This window comes from Arachis ipaensis, chromosome B09, assembly GCF_000816755.2.
Source record: "Arachis ipaensis cultivar K30076 chromosome B09, Araip1.1, whole genome shotgun sequence".
In the NCBI taxonomy this organism is placed as follows: Eukaryota; Viridiplantae; Streptophyta; class Magnoliopsida; order Fabales; family Fabaceae; genus Arachis; species Arachis ipaensis.
In genome coordinates, this window is record NC_029793.2 from 142,635,086 (window position 1) to 142,651,628 (window position 16,543).

Below are 16,543 nucleotides of genomic sequence, written 5' to 3' on the forward strand. Positions count from 1 at the left end.
TCTTTCCCCCTCCCCAACATCGATACCTTGGTAGACTCGGCGGCAGGATATCATTTTCTCAGCTTCATGGACGCGTACTCTGGCTATAACCAGATCCCGATGCACCGACCTGACGAGGACAAAACGGCATTCATAATGCCAGGAGGTACTTATTGCTACAAAGTAATGCCCTTTGGGTTGAAGAACACGGGAGCCACTTACCAAAGACTAATGAGCAAGGTCTTCCACGACCTCATCGGCAAGATAGTAGAAGTGTACGTGGACGACATCCTAGTAAAAACAGCAGAGCCGAACAGGCTAATAGACGACCTCCAAGCTGTCTTCAAAGCATTAAGAAAATTCAAAATGAGACTCAACCCGCTCAAATGCGCATTTGCCACGGAAGCAGGGAAATTCTTAGGGTTCATGATAACACAAAGAGGGGTAGAGGCCAACCCAGACAAATGCGAAGCCGTCCTCAAGATGACAAGTCCTGGGTGCGTCAAAGATGTGCAACGACTTACCAGGAAACTCACGGCTCTATCCCGGTTTCTCGGTGCCTCGGCAGAAAGGGCTATCCCATTCTTCAACCTAATAAAGAAAGGGATCACCTTCGAGTAGACCCCGGCGTGCGAAGAAGCGTTCAGCCACTTCAAAAAGATACTCTCAGAACCTCCCGTACTCAGCAAGCCTAGAGAAGGGGAGCCCCTGTACTTATACCTACCTGTGACCACACAAGCCATGGTGGCAGTCCTTGTCTGGGAAGAGGACAAAACTCAACACCCAATATACTTCATCAGCAAAGTACTCCAAGGGGCGGAGTTGAAGTACACTAAGTTGGAAAAGTTGGCTTACGCCCTGCTGACCTCAACTAGAAGGCTAAAACAATACTTCCAAGGGCACGTAATCATCCTAAGAACCGACCAAGCCATTCGGCAAGTCCTTCAGAAACCCGACCTCGCGGGAAGAATGATGGCGTAGGCAATAGAGTTGTCCCAATACGACTTGCAATACAAACCTAGGCAGGTAATTAAAGCCCAAGCCATGACAGATTTCCTAGTAGAAGTCACAGGGGAGGCTCCCGACATACCAAACATACGGTGGAAGCTCCACGTTGATGGAGCGTCCAACCAAATGTTCGGAGGAGCTGGGATCATTCTCGAAAACTCGACAGGAATAGCTTATGAACATTCAATCAAGTTTGATTTCCCAGTCTCCAACAACCAGGCAGAGTACAACGCCTTGATAGGAGGGTTAATGCTAGCCAAAGAGGTCGGAGCATCAAGGGTGGAAGTTAACAGCGACTCCCAGATCGTCACCTCTCAGATAAACGGCAGCTACCAAGACAGGGATGCACTACTGCAAAAATACCTAGAAAAGGTAAAAGAGCTATGCAAAAGCTTTGAGGAAGTTATAGTTCAACATGCCCGAGCCGACCTCCTCTCCAAACTAGCAAGCACCAAACCCGGGGCAGGGAACAGATCCTTAATCCATGGACTGGCAACCGAGCTAGCAATCATCTTATGCGCAACCCAAACTCCAAGCTCCCCCTCATGGATAGACCCTATCTTCCGATACCTAGAGCACGGAGAAACACCCCTAGACGAGAAGGAAGCACAAGCCACCAAGAGGGAAGCCCCCAAATACGTGATCATACAAGGGCAGTTATATAAGCGAGGGCTCCACCAGCCCCTACTCAAATGCCTACGCCCCGACCAGACGGATTACGTGCTAAGCGAGGTCCACGAGGGGTGTTGTGGTCATCATATTGGAGGAATATCGATAGCAAGAAAGATCATCCGAGCAGGATATTACTAGCCCACAATAACGTCGAACGCCCAGGAGTTCGTCAGAAAATGCAAGAAATACCAAGAAAATGCCAACTTCCACAAGGCCCCACCTAAAGAACTCAACACGATGATGGCGCCCCGACCTTTCGCCCAATGGGGAATCGACCTCCTTGGGCCATTCCCACCTGGGCCAGGACAAGTAAAATACTTGATAGTAGCCATAGACTACTACACCAAGTAGGTGGAAGCCGAACCACTAGCCAGCATATCTTCAGCAAACTGCCAAAAAATTCATGTGGAGGCAAGTGGTCACTAGGTTCGGTATCCCGGAAGCTGTCATATCGGATAATGGAACACAGTTCACCAACAGGAAATTCAAAGAATTCCTAGCGGGACTAGGAATCAAACAAAGATTTTTCTCAGTTGAGTACCCCCAAACCAACGGACAAGTAGAGGCAGCCAACAAAGTTATCTCAAAAGGGCTGAAGAAACGACTTGAGGGAAAGAAGGGCTCATGGGCAGACGAGCTAGCCTCAGTCTTGTGGTCCTACAGAACTTTCCCACAGTCTTCTACCGGCAAAATCCCTTTCCGACTCACATACGGGGTCGACGTAGTCATCTCAGTCGAAATCGGGGAGCTGAGTCCAAGGCTACTCCTCAGAGGGAGAAGTGAGGCAGTCGAGAAAGATCTAGTTGACGAAACGAGACAAATGGCGCACCTAACAGAGACAGCAATCAAGCAAAGGATAGCCCTAAGGTACAATGGCAAAGTACTGAAAAGAAGCATCGGAGAAGTCAACTTGGTCTTGCGACGCAACGACATAGGGCCGCTAACCCCAGGAGAAGGTAAACTGGCCGCCAACTGAGAAGGCCCTTACAGGGTAAAAGAAGTCCTCGGCAAGGGTGCCTACAAGTTAGAGAGGTTAGACGAAAGCGAGATACCAAGAACATAGAATATGGCAAGCCTAAAACGATTCTACTCATAAGACTCCACTCACAAGAAGAGGCGACCACGCGATCCGACGACCTCGCTCCCTCCCCCTACTTTAATTTCCTTTGCATTCCTCCCTCACTCTCATTTCCTTTTATGTATTACATCACTTCTTTGTTTAGAGTTATATAATGCATATATAATAAGTTTGTCTTTTTTCAAGATTCACGTCAGAACGACAAAACGACGAAAAATAAACAGTCAACCTAACGGAAACCCGGGACTGATCACCCCGGGAACCAAAGGGACCCAAAAGCAAAAACGACTCGACAACAAGCAACAAAAACGGTAAATACCACAAAAACGGTAAACCAAAAAGTCGCGACGGCCCGAGTACGCGAAAAAAATAATAAAAGCAAAGCCACGACGGCCCAAGAAAGCAAATAATAAAAGGCGCCAAAGTGCCAAAGTAAATAGAGTGCCAAAGTATTTGTTACAACTAAAAGGTGCCTTAAAACAGGCCCAGAGATAAAAACAAATTACAAAAGATAAGGAAAGAAGCATAAATTCTCAAGACTTGAGGATATCAACAATTTTCCCGTCCTCAACGGTCTTGAGAGCTCCAACTTGGGAAAGATCGAGATCGAGAGCCAGAACGGCCACCTGAAGCTTAATCCCCTCCTCGGTCAGCTTCACGGCCTCCCGAGCCCCCTTTGCAAGCTCCTTATTTTTCTTCTTCAAAGCAGCCATCTCCTGACGAGCAGTCGCTGCCGAGCTTTCCACCAACTTCAACTTTTCCTCCAATTCTTTGACCTTCTTCTTGGCAGCAGCAGTCTCGCCACGAGAAGCATTTAGATCTTTCATCAAGGAGAGGTCCCGATCCACCAACCTGTTGATCTCTTTGGCATCCTCCTCAGCCTTCTTCTCCTGCTCAGACAACTTTGTCTTCAGAGACTCCTCCCAAGACCTTGAATCTGTCAGGTCTTTCTGGGAGTTCTGAAGCTTCACTTCCATAGCATGATAATTTCCCAAGACAGACTCCACCTTCTTTGCAATAGCTGCAGCTCGAAGAAGACTGCGGTAGATCTATCTCGCCTGCCCAGAAAGGTCGGCATCACGGAAAAACTCTTCGGTGCCAGGAAGCAACTGGGATTCGATGAAGCCCCCAGCATCGAAGTTCTTTTCCATAACCGATAGCGCCTTCCCGGAATCCCATTTTCTCTTCTTAGGGTTGCTAACAACCTTTAAGTCATCATCACCAAACTTCAGATCCTCCTCGTCAAAAGGAACCTCTGCCTCTACACCGGGGTTCCCCGAGGCATCCTCGGGAGGGGCTTCAACCTTATCCGGCTGACCTTGGTCAGCACCATCGACCCGACCACTACCCTCCCCAGCATCTCCCTGGTCCTGACTCGCCGAGGAGTCCTCACCACCCTCATCATTACATTGGATGAGGTTCATCAAGTCAGCCAAAGTTTTCCTCCTGCCAGCCATGGAAACTGTAAGCAAAAAAGCCAAGGCGTGAGCAATAGAAGAGCAAAACACACACAACGCAAAGAATGAAGAACTCACCAACATACGACGACCGGTTTCCCGGTCCCCCATAACCATACGGGGGTTAAGATTTTTCTCATCGAAAATAGCCAACAAGATGTCGGCGATGTTGCGATCTTCTGGGCTCAACCACTCATAGGAAATTTATATCAAATAATCGGACCCCACCCTGAAACTCCAGTAGGTCGGGATCCGTCTTTCCCCCTCGGAAGTAAGCCAGAAGGGCTGATGACCCTCGATTGGCCTGACCTTGAAGAAAGTGGACTTAAAGCCATGGAAGGAATCCTCAAAAAGGCAAAAAATCCTACGACCTTATTGGGCCCTGAAGGACATATACTCCTTCTTCGCCTTCCCCTGACGAGAAGGGTTCGTGAGAAGAAAAAGGTATAGGAAAACGTTCACTGAGGTCGGAAGCTCCAGATATTCACAAACCATCTCGAAGCATCGGATGGCAGCCCAGCTGTTCGGGTGAAGTTGTGACGGAGCAACATCACAACTGTTCAACAAACCCATGACGAAGGGGGAGAAGGGTAAACGAACCCCCAAGGTCGTGAACATGGGTTCATAAACCCAAAACCAGTCAACAACTCGGGGGGATGCCAGGTTCTTCTGACAGACACGCTCCCGATAAGCAGGAACGTAAAATTGGTAAAACGCTTCCTCGGGACCACCCCCACATAAGAGCCCTGCCTGGCACAGATCCTGGAGGCCCTCCTTCATGACTTTAGAAGGGGTGTCATTCACGTCGGAAGAAACCAACCATACTGATCAACAAAGTCGGCTAGCGGTCGCTGAGCCTGATTCGGAAGAACAAGGTGCTCAGCCATACCTACAGCGGGGGCACCACTTAGTCAGAACGGGAGGTCGGGAACCCTCAAAGCAGTAAAAGCAAAAACTACAATTCCCTAAACCACCCTCTAGATATCCCCACACTACCCAGAACTTAAGCAAAATCTAAGAAAAATCCAGTGGTGCCCCCTCTAAAAGAAGAAGCGGCAAAAAAAAAAAGCAGAAACCCAAGCATGCATAAAAGAAAGCACACAAATACCAAAAAGAAAGAGCAAAACATGGAACTATAAAAATCAACGTACCAAGAAAGATGAATACGTAGGCTGAAAAAGCTGAAGTAGCAACAAAAGCAAGATGAAGAAGAACAAGCAAGTAGCAGAAAAGAGAGGAGAAGCAGCAACGATTCGAGGGAATAGAAGAAGGAGAAAAGGAGAGTGGAGAAATAAGGAGGTTATGAAAATAAAAGAGGGGGCCAAGAATGTAACCGTCAGGAAAAGCGCCAAAAGACAAGGGCATATCTGTCATTTCGCGCACATTTCAATTCATGAAACAATGGGGCATTTAATACCCCGCGCAGAAGCCAAGGAGGCGGCGTCAGAGACGAGGTAACCACGTGTAAGGAACACGAAACGCCAACAACGAATTTCCGAGAAGAAGAACACGTCCCATCTCGACGAGTAGGACAAACGCGCCTAGCCACGAGCTCCAAACCTCAAGGCTAGCGTGTTGGGGGCACTGTTACGGACCATCACAAGTCCAGCCCAGCTAGCCGCCGGGTCGGGGCACCACCCAACCCAGGCCCAAACTATCCCTCACAAGGGAAACCCAACGGGTCGGTCTCCAGCACCCGACTCGGTCGACATCCGACTTTACCACATGCGCGACCCAGCGCACCACGCCTAGCGGACCGGTCGGGTCGGCTTCCTCGGGGCAGCACCCGAAGCCCTGACCCAAAATCTGAAATGACCTGATCCTCCCACGTGAAGCAGAGACAGCTCACAAGCACCCTGGCCAGTGGGCTAGGTCATCTTTGGACCCGCCCAACACAGTATATAAGGGGAGAGGTCAGCACTCCCCCCGAGGTACACATCACCTTACCAAATTTGGTTGTCTTTTCGTACGAACACTAACTTGAGCGTCGGAGTGTCCTTGCAGGTGGCCACCCCCCCTCGCCCGTTCTACCATTAGCTTCGCCGGTCCTCCACTCGAACCTGAAGACCCGTTCCAGGCCACTCCAGGATCTCACCCCCTCTATCCTTCCACCACCATCCGACCCGTCGAGTACCCAACAATCATCGGGTAACGAACATGTTAATATAGCAATATATAAACTAAATAGTCACACAAATAATTTTTTAAGGTTACGTTTGTTTACTTAGACATGGACATTGATAATAGTCTGGTATATAGATATGGTGATATATGTCTATCATTTGTTTGTTGAGACATAAATTTTTAATAGACACAATGATATTCAACTACACACAGAAATGACAGAATACATATTTTTAGTGTCTCTCCTTAAAGCTGGAACACTGAGATACAAATTTTTTTACTTTTATCCCTAATTAATTTCAAAAATTCCAGCCTTATCCCTACCTTAACCCTATTCCACTTAACCTTTCTCTCTACTCCATTTTCTTTCTCCTCCAGTCTTCTACCTCCCTCCAGATTCTTTTTTGTTTGCCATAGATCTCGTCGCTGCCGCCATACCTCCCTCCTCTGGCGGTCCTCTCTTTCTCCATCGTTGCACTCTTTCTCTGTTGCATTCTTAGATTTGTTCTCCTCCGCAATCCTATCGTCGCATTTCTCGAATATGCGCTGCCTCTATATTGCTGCCGCCACTCATCCAAATTCGTCGCCCTCGCTGTCCATCCCTCGCAACATAATAAGTCGCAGCATCGTCCATCCATCTGCTTTGCTTCCTTTCCCTTCTCTCACTGTCTTCATTATCTCTATCATTCTCCTGTGATTATTGCCTCCGTCTTTTTTCTTTTTTATTCTTTTAGATAAATGATGATTGTTAAACAATTTATCAACATTTTTTTGATAATTATAGATGATGATGAAGATGATAAATACGATAATAGTAGTGATGCTGCTAGTAGATGGTGATGGTGGTTGTAGATGGTGGTGGTTGTGGATATGGTGGTGTTGTTGGTGAGGGTAAATTTGTCAGTTTGATAAATTTATGGATACTAGTATACTGTTATGTATGGTGTTTCCAAACAACATAAAAACTGTGTATGTTCATATCTATGTGTGTTGTGTGTTTGTAACTTTGTATCTCTGTCCGTTGTTGGTTAAGACAACAAACAAAAGGAGCATTTGTGTCTCTGTCCATTTGCTGGTTAAGAGTAGTAAACTCCTTTATGTAGTCGCTAATCATATTCTTATAGTTCAACTCTCTCAATTTCCTCCTTGCTTCATAGACCACATTCTCGGAGAAGAATTGTCTTTTTAACTCTCTTTTAAAATCTTTCCATGTGACTATGTTGTAAGTACCCTTCTCCATATTTACGCATTTTCTCCTCCACCATAAAGTAGCATTGTCAGAAAGGTAGAGAGTTGCAGTGTGTATCTTTATTGCTTATTCGATCACCCCTTAGCCTTCGAAGTATCTCTCCATTTGTCATAGGAAGTTCTCCACCTCTCGAGCATCCCTTACGCTCTTGAACTCCTTCGACTTTAGGAGATCAATCTTTGTCGTCTCTCTTATAATGGTTGGTCGGGATCTCGCCTTCTCAAACCAAACTTGAACCTCCTCGAATAGTTTCAAATAATACTCAAGCTTATCTTCTATTTGGAGCATGATTTCTTTGAGAGCATCTAGTTCTCCCAACACGTGAGTCTCGAGGGTTTCATTGTCGTGTTCTATCATTTGGAAGTGCTTATCCATAGATGATAGAATATTCTCCAATATAGAAACTCTCTTTTCTAAGAAATTAGAGTCCTTACCTCTAGACTCACTTAAAGAACATGCCTTCTTACCTCCCTATTGAGAAGGAATAGCATCACTTTTTTTTTAGACTCAACATGCTCCATGGTTACATTAGAAGTCATACCCACAAATCACTTGTGCTCCCTCTCGAACTTTGCTCTGATGCCAAATTTTCACGACTTAGAACACACTCTAACGCTACCATGCCGACACTCGAACTTACTCAATCTTTTGAGTTAAGACCAATTCAGTCTAACCCTCAATACTTAATAAGAAAGCTAAGAATACAAGAGAAATAAAACTTTGGTGGAAATAACACTTTATTACTTAAGTGTTTATTACAAATGACTTACACACACAAACTCTAACTCTTACCCCCTATTTATAGCCATCCATATCTTCAATGAATGGTTAGAATTAAATATAATCAACGGTTGAGATTGACCATCTAAAACTTTTACTACAAATATCTATTCTACCATAGTTCTTTAAATAATTTTAGATTATTTCATACTACTTTTCATACTTTTATATACATTTATATATATTTACACTCTTCTAAAATACTCTATGATTTTTCAGGATATCTGAAACCTTCTAGAACATTTTAGAACATTCTGAAATCATATAGAGTATTTTTAAACACTTAAAAAAATTATACAATACGATTAAATCTAATCTTCTAAAATTTACCGTGATAAGTAATATTTAAAAAATAACAGACAAAGAAACACACAAATAAAAAAGAATACAAACAAAAAAAAAGATTCATATACTTACTTTATGCCTTAGTAAATTCTGTTAAAATCGAATCAATTTGATTGGATTTAGTTGACAAAAAATAGTTAGATGTACAATAAGACTTGTAATTAAATCCACTTGGTTCGATTCACTCAAGTTTGGGAGAGAATGGTAAAAACCCAAGTATATTCCTTTCCCGCCACATAGAAAAGTTCACCGAAGCCTTCCCGCTTGTTTATTGTTCATTTCCCGCTCTTCTTATGTATTTCTTTTCCACTGCCCATTTTAACTCAAACGCAAAGGGTTCAGTGTTTTCAATCATTCAATTTCAAGGTGACTTCTCCTTTTCTTTTTTCCGTTTATGTTTTTTACTTCAATTCTTTGATGCTGTGGATGTTTCTTTTTCTGCACTTATCTTGCGGAAACTATTCTTAGGGTTTTTTAGTGCTACGGGGTTAAGTTGAAGGTTGAAACTAGGGTTTTTACTTAATTACATAAATTACTATTACTTAATCAGAATCCACTTGTGAAGTTTGATTCTTTCAATCTGTTTGATCTTTTTTTTTTCCCTTTTAGGCCATGGACACTTCAAACCCCGCTGTGTTTGTAAATGGCGAGTTGCTTCCAAAGTTCATAGGAAAGAAAGTACGAACGGTGGTTCAGGTGAATAAATGTGATGGTGTGGTCACTGCAGCAAAATCCACAGATGATCAAGAACTAACTGTGAATGGTTTGCCACAAGTCCCTCTTATGAATTTTGTTGAAGTAATTGGTATTGCGGAAACTAATCACTCCATCAATGCTGAAATCTGGACTGACTTTGGCGCCACTTTTGGTATCAATCATTACACTGTTTGCTATGATTTTTCCTCTTTACTTTGTTTTAATAATTTACTTTCCAAAAGAAAATTGTATTAAGTAGAGTTATGAATTTAGTTTTAATGCAAACAATTTTACATGATCATCTAATTATAATTGCACTGTCACTGTCACTACATCAAAATTAAACAGTTATGAATGTTGTGTTTTTTTTTTTCAGCTTAACTTACCCCATACTAGATTCAATGGATGATTGTTTTAATTAGTCATTAGACACTAAAGATCAAATTCCTATAATTCTCTGTAAGTCTTGTAGTAGAAGAAAAATGTCAGGGTAGAATGTTCTTTCAATATTGATTTTGTTCTCAAATTAAACCCTGTATTAGATTCAGTGGATGGCTGTTCTATTTAGACACCGATAAAAATTCTATAATCGTTTGAAATCTTGTAGAAGTCTTCTTTTTTTTTTTTTAGCTGAATGTTTATCTTGGTTTCGATGTGGGCATGTGGCCTTGTTTGCAGATACCAATTCTTACAATCAGTTATGCCAACTAGCAAATGGAGAATTCAGAAATCTGTTTCTCTAGGGACCTGACCTTACCGAATGTTTGATCAGGAATTGAACGGTATGGAATTGCAGCCTTCATTCTTGGGTGTTAGGAACTTAGGGTGTAAATGTATGATCAAAAGCAATGACTAGAATGCATGTTTATTCAGAGGAGCAGGCAGAGCATGTGCTCTGTATAAACTCTCTTTTCTCTTGGAGATACTCGTATCTGATTATCTCTAATTTATTTCTGGTTTGGTTTGGTTTATAATTATATACGGGCCTACAATGCTTACCTAAGTTTATATATGCACGTTACCTCTAATGTTATATTTAGCTTGGTCTATATACAGTATAAAAGTGTTGTCCCTTAATTATATATTTGGTGGCTATCTTCGTTATCATTTCTTTCCCCTGATTTTTTAACTCAAACGTGGCATTGGTATGATTAACACATCATTAGTTTGACGTCCGGTGCTTTGTTCTCTCTTATTTTATTTTTGAGTGAATACCTCACCTGACCTTGACAATTACCTCGAAAGGACGAGTTCTTCAAGAAAAAAAAAAAACCACCCAATCCGGCTCTCAATTTTGTTTTGGGACTAATTAGCTTCTGTGCCAAAATTTTTTTTGGCACAAGGGTCTTGTTATCCTTTCGAAATAATTGTCAGGGACTGAACTAATTTTTTTTTTGTCAAGAATCTCATTGTCTTTCGAGATAATTATCAGGGGCTATTTTGGGTTTTTCTCTTTATTTTTCGATATTTCTTGCTTTTATATATGGTACTTTCCCTCTACTAGTACTATTTATGCACGGAAGCAATTTCAATTTTCAAATTCTTTGAATTGTGAAGAATATCGGTACTACAGTATTTTATTAAAAGACTATTGACAACTAAAAGTGAATTAGTGAATTGCAATTAAACTTTTCCTATCAATGTTTACTGAAAAATTCAGACAAACGGAAGATGGCCGGTGATTCAAAATGAAAGGGATTGGTTATAACTTATAAGAAACAACGGTTAATCGGTGGTGCTACGCTACCGACCTAAAGGCAAAGGCAACTTGACATGGTTTCATTAGAATTTAGAACAGGGTTGCTTAGGTTTACAGGTCAAAAAGAGTCTCCTCAATGATTAATTTACTTCATCGATGAAATTAATAAGTCTGATTTTGCACATTTGGAAATAAGTTTTTTTTCCACGGTATTTCCACCATGCGGCAATCAATGATTTCGTATCTTGAGTCAGGAAAGATCTACATATAGTATTTATTTAAAGAGGATTCAAACCCTAACATGGGTTGATACTTGATACTACTCATTAACTCAACATGTTTGGGCAGCCAGCTGAACATGTGTTACATGTGCAAACCGTCTTTGACCCTTTGGGAGAATCTAATATATCCGCCACGAACCCACGATAATACTACAATCAAATGGTAGATAAAAATTAATTATCATTTGCAAACTCATTATGAATATCTTTTGTTTTTTATAATACTTTTTTGTCTAGTAGATCTGATTTTTCACATATTAAAATTCTATTTAATAATCTGACACTAACTCATGGGTTGTTGCATATGTGAAATTTAAAACAAAATTTGCTTAAACAAACGAGTAAACTGTAGCAACCAAAATTAATTACCTTTATCATGACTATGACTTGAGGGGAGGAGAAAAGGGAATAATTTTCTTTAATCAAAATCATGTTTAAACAGAAAATAAAGCAATAGTATAATAGTGTATTCTTGTGACTCATGGCCACGATTGTTAAACCTTCCACTCGTGAGATGATAAAAACTACTCTACGCATATTTCATAACTAATTGGACCACTTGCCACTTACAATACTTTTTTCTACTTTTATAATTAAGGGCACTTATAGAATAGAGATAAGGCCATACTTGCTTTCCAAAAGATTCTAACCTGCAAGTCTTAAACAAGCTCTACCTACTAGCCATTCGGTGTGCCACAAACTGAAAAAGCTTTGTTGGAGTTTTCTCTTATAAAACAAGGATCACTGAAGTTCATCTCATTTGTATGGATTACTAGAACAACAAACAAAATGGGTGTTAGAGGACTTGGATTTTCTCTTGTTATATTGCTCTTTCTTACTCATCTTACTTCTTCATATCCCACTCGGAAGACCTTGCCTACAGGTACTGTCCTAATTTCTTTTATTATCTATAAAATGTTCCTAAGTTCTTGTTTTGTTGCCATCCCCTTCCCCTCTTTCTTTCCTCGTACATAAACAGATCTAAAAATCTTCTATTATATAAAAAGCTTGATAGTAAAGTTGCTTTTCTTTGTGTAACAGTAAGCTATGATAAAAGAAGGTTGCACATTCATAAGCTGATTGTTTAGAAAATTGAAATTATAGATATTTATCAGCAAGCAATTATAATTTTTATTCTTTTAATTTTTCTCAAACACCCTTTTGATTGAAGAACTACATAAGTCCAACAGAGTTACAGGGCAATCAGTTCAGTGTTCTAATTGCTGGAATTATGATTAACCTCTATTTATTTATCAGTTTCTGTAAACATTTTTTAATCTGTATCTAGAGTTTCTAATAGCTTTTTAAAGCAGCTTTCTTTTGACATCATTAAGTGCATTTTTCCACTGAACCATAGCATAATGGTAATTCAGATTCTGTGTTTTTGGCAATTGGTCTCAAAATATTCCTATTAGGTATCACGGAACCTCTTTGAATGTTACATATTCCTTGCTTGCCACTCCTAAGATGTTTAGATAATGCTGAACTAAAGTTGCTGGTATTAACTTCTACCTCACCTTCAGTTAGAATAAAAAGTGAATATCAATGGCTTTTATCTGTCTAGTGGGGGATCCTATACCAAATCATGTCTTGGTCTACAGAATTCTCTATGCTGTGTACTGCATATTAAGATATTTTAAGGTTTAGGGTGCTTCTGATTTAGATTTTTGGAGAAAATGAACACTTTACAACTATCATTGGTATAGAGAATCTTGTTCCCATAGCTTTGTTAGTTGCTAGTTTCTTTCTTACTTATCTGAAAGAAACAAGAGTCCATGAGTAAACACCCCTACTCATTTTTTTTTATTACAATAGCAACCATGCAGGAAAGCAAGATAATGAATGGAAGTAAGATAGAAGGAGGCAGTCATACAGCCCCTCATGGCGGCGGCGGCGGCGCTGGCGCTGCACATGGAAATGGAGAGCCAGGATCAGGTCACTCTCCGAATGTACCAGCCGGCGGCGGGGTTATACCTGTTTATGCAGGAGGTGCTGCTGCTAATAACAATCGCAACCATCAGATACACCGTGGTGCTGCCAACAACAATCTCAGCAGAATCAACGTTTTCACTTCAATTGTGATCACTTTGGCCTGTCCTCTCCTATTGATTTTGTAAAAAAATAAAAATAAAGGTTATTTTGTATATCATGTAACATGTTTGTTATATAGGTTCTTTACCATTTTTTTTTCTCGTGGTGAGTAGTCGAATGCTATAGCTTATATATGTTATTTTCGGACAATATTTTCTCGTGAGGACAATATGTTGTGTATTATATTCAAAATGTATCAGTTCCAACTTCCAAGGAATATGATAGTATTTTGTTCGGAGTAGCATGGTTTCTTCATGTATGCAAACTATCAAATTTACAGTATCCCATGGACAAGTTAAAATGGAAAATGATATATCATTTTCACTGCATTTTTCTTTCTGCTAAATTCATCATCTTTAATTATGACCACTGTTATATTCAGCAATTGCTGAAAGTGACAATAGATATAAGTGAACATAAGTAATAGAAATATCATTTTTCAAACACGTACGTTCGGTTGGAAGTATTATTCGGTGCTGGGAATGTAGCTATCGCATCCAATGTCCAATCAGATCAAAGGATTCCGATAAGACCAACCAAGAAGAATATAATGTCGGCAGAAAGTGCTGACTCCTAATGTTTGCGTAGATATCTTAAACTGCAAGTGTGAAAAATACAAATTGAATAAGCAAGAACAAAATTTGAAAACAGGGATCTGCATCCTAATTCCTAGGGGCTAGGGTAAGGAATTATGGCCAACCAAGTGTAGTATACAACAGCCATTCGAACCAAAAAAGTAATTATTCGTCAGAATCAGCTATCTCAGACATGTAAATGTGTGGGTATGCCTGTTCATCTAACTACATAAATTCAACTTACAAATATCAATACCAATTGAATTATCACTTTGATAGAGTGTAAGTTCAGTAGACATCTGATAGTTGTTATATAGTTCTAGGAAATTTATACAGCAGAACATGTTATCCAAACTCCATAGAAAAACATTCAATATAATGATATAATGTAGCTACAACAAAGATGACATAAGAACAAGGTGCAACAATGAAGCATTATTTTTGGAAATAAGTGAGTTGCTCAAGTTTCCTGGACTGGAAAAATCTACAGCGTCCTTTACCACTTGATTCTATTTCTTCGCTTCTCCTCTTGGATGTGGTGAAACCCACGTTGCTTAGCTTCAACTGCCGCTTGCCATTGCTATTATTGTTGCCACCATCTTCATCGTTGTCAGACTCCCTACAAGTAGTGACAAAATTTAGTCAGATAAACAACAATTCAGACAAAGCTTGTAGAGAAAGAAAAAGACATGAAAAGAGAGATAGAAGAGTAAAGGTTGTTTATTTCATATAAATGGATGGCGGTACGGGGTTTCAACCTTAAGATATGATGCATGCCAAGAAACTAACTCTTTTAAAAATCTTTCTTAACCCGTTAGCCAAACTTAAAATATGTAAAAGAGAACCCTTCTCTCACACAAACTTAGAGACTACACTTTAAACTCAAAGTTCTCAAAGCTTAGGGGAGCCGGTTCTTTCACAAATTACAAGACCTATATGAAGTGCTACCATGGGAATTTATCTCGACTCCAAATTATTTATTAAATCTCTGCTTTTAGTTGTTGACATACAAACACTTTAAATGAGAAAGGGAGAAGTACCTACTTCCTACTAATCAATCTAGAAACAGCTAGAAGAACTCAAAATGATCTTGATTTCAACAACAGTGTGTCTTAAGAGCACAAAGTGCAACTTATTCAACTTTCTAATGTGGGATTGATATTGCTATTCTGGGAGCACATGAACGTTGAAACTAAAATTGACATGATGTCATGATGAATAATCTATCAGATATAAACTGGAGCAAACTTAGGCATCACAGGGAGTCAAATTCTGAGGTTTCCCAGAAGATTGAAAATGGGGGCTTACCATAAGACCTCCGCACCACCTTTAAAATAGGTATTGCAGGTTCCCCAACTAAACCGGACCAATGTCGGAAATCCAAAGATCGGATGCTTGTGATCTTCTAGCCAAGACTTGGTTTGGGGATCTACAAAAATGAAGGCACAACCACATTCATCATAGGCACAAGAAGTGTATAATATTGTTCAGAACAATAGATTTATATATAGTCTTTTGCACCTCCAGGATATCCAGAGCCAAAGTTTCTGTGCATGTTTTCAACACTCTCATCAAGAACCCAATCTCTTAAAGCCCTGTCCCTTGTGACCTAAAAAATTCAGATTACATTAAAAATGTCGAAACCAAACTGTCGCAACAATATCATCAAGGGAGAAAAACATTCAAATTAAGTACCTTTGCAACAATGCTTGCACCACTAACAACAGGATAAAGACTATCAGCCTTCTTTGCAACCACAAATTTGATAGACGGAAAAACTTTAGATAGCTTCACTTCGTATTTCCCTGGATCTCCAACTGTATCTATATAAACCTAACAAAACACACAAAATTTCTACGTTCCTCACTCTTGTAACTGAAATGATTATCTACATTAACATGTAGTTATGGAAAAGCAGCATTTACCTCGGTTAAGAGCACTCCCAATTTGAGAACCCTATGAATGAGTCCCATAGCAGAATCATGTGAAATCTCATTCAAGTTAATCTTGTTCCTGTAACAATCAAAATTAACACGACGAAGAAAGGGGCTAAGTAGTAAATTAGCATAATAATGTTGAAGAAGATTGATAATAGCTTACTTCTGGAGCATTTTAGCGGAGAGGTCCCTGGGATCGATGACGTCAACGGCCCAAGCAAGAGAGTCATTGGATTTGAGAGCTTCAAAGAGTTCTTCCCTCTTGTCTTCTTTGAGGGTTTTGGAATCTGCAAAACTGAGAGAGGAGAGAGTGTTCTGGTAGGAGCGAGAGCAGTATAAGCAACCATAGACCATGGGACCCAAAACCGGGCCTCTACCGGCTTCGTCGATTCCCATAATGCAAGGCTGAGAAGCCCATTTCGGAACCACGCTTTCCGATCCCATTTCGGCGCTTCCAACTTTCAGTTTCCCGCCAACTGAACTTCACTTCTCATACGAGACACCTCAACGGGTTAGGGCCAACTGCTTTAAGCTTCTCATTAAAAATAAAATAAAAATAGAATAACTATTTT

The 16,543-nt window shown here is 40.6% G+C and overlaps 3 protein-coding genes across 4 annotated transcripts; 2 read left to right on the forward strand and 1 right to left on the reverse strand.

Moving 5' to 3' along the window:
• Positions 8,924–10,495, forward strand: LOC107617824 (replication protein A 14 kDa subunit B). 2 transcript variants are annotated; one of them, XM_016319696.2, is made up of 3 exons: positions 8,924–9,058; positions 9,302–9,560; positions 10,067–10,492. In XM_016319696.2, exons 2-3 carry the CDS (start codon positions 9,305–9,307, stop codon positions 10,129–10,131), a joined length of 321 nt encoding a protein of 106 aa, XP_016175182.1. In that variant the 5' UTR covers positions 8,924–9,058; positions 9,302–9,304; the 3' UTR covers positions 10,132–10,492. The 2 variants fall into 2 exon arrangements, with proteins under 2 accessions (XP_016175182.1, XP_020966668.1); XM_021111009.1 differs by having other exon boundaries at positions 9,056–9,191; positions 10,067–10,495.
• LOC107617823 lies at positions 11,918–13,740 on the forward strand. The gene is made up of 2 exons (XM_016319695.2): positions 11,918–12,251; positions 13,184–13,740. Exons 1-2 carry the CDS (start codon positions 12,158–12,160, stop codon positions 13,483–13,485), a joined length of 396 nt encoding a protein of 131 aa, XP_016175181.1. The 5' UTR covers positions 11,918–12,157; the 3' UTR covers positions 13,486–13,740.
• LOC107616565 (ribonuclease H2 subunit A) lies at positions 14,269–16,531 on the reverse strand. The gene is made up of 6 exons (XM_016318516.2): positions 16,135–16,531; positions 15,960–16,047; positions 15,730–15,867; positions 15,556–15,643; positions 15,343–15,463; positions 14,269–14,653 (listed from the first exon to the last, which is right to left on the reverse strand). The coding sequence occupies exons 1-6, from the start codon at positions 16,413–16,415 to the stop codon at positions 14,470–14,472; spliced, it is 900 nt and encodes a 299-aa protein (XP_016174002.1). The 5' UTR covers positions 16,416–16,531; the 3' UTR covers positions 14,269–14,469.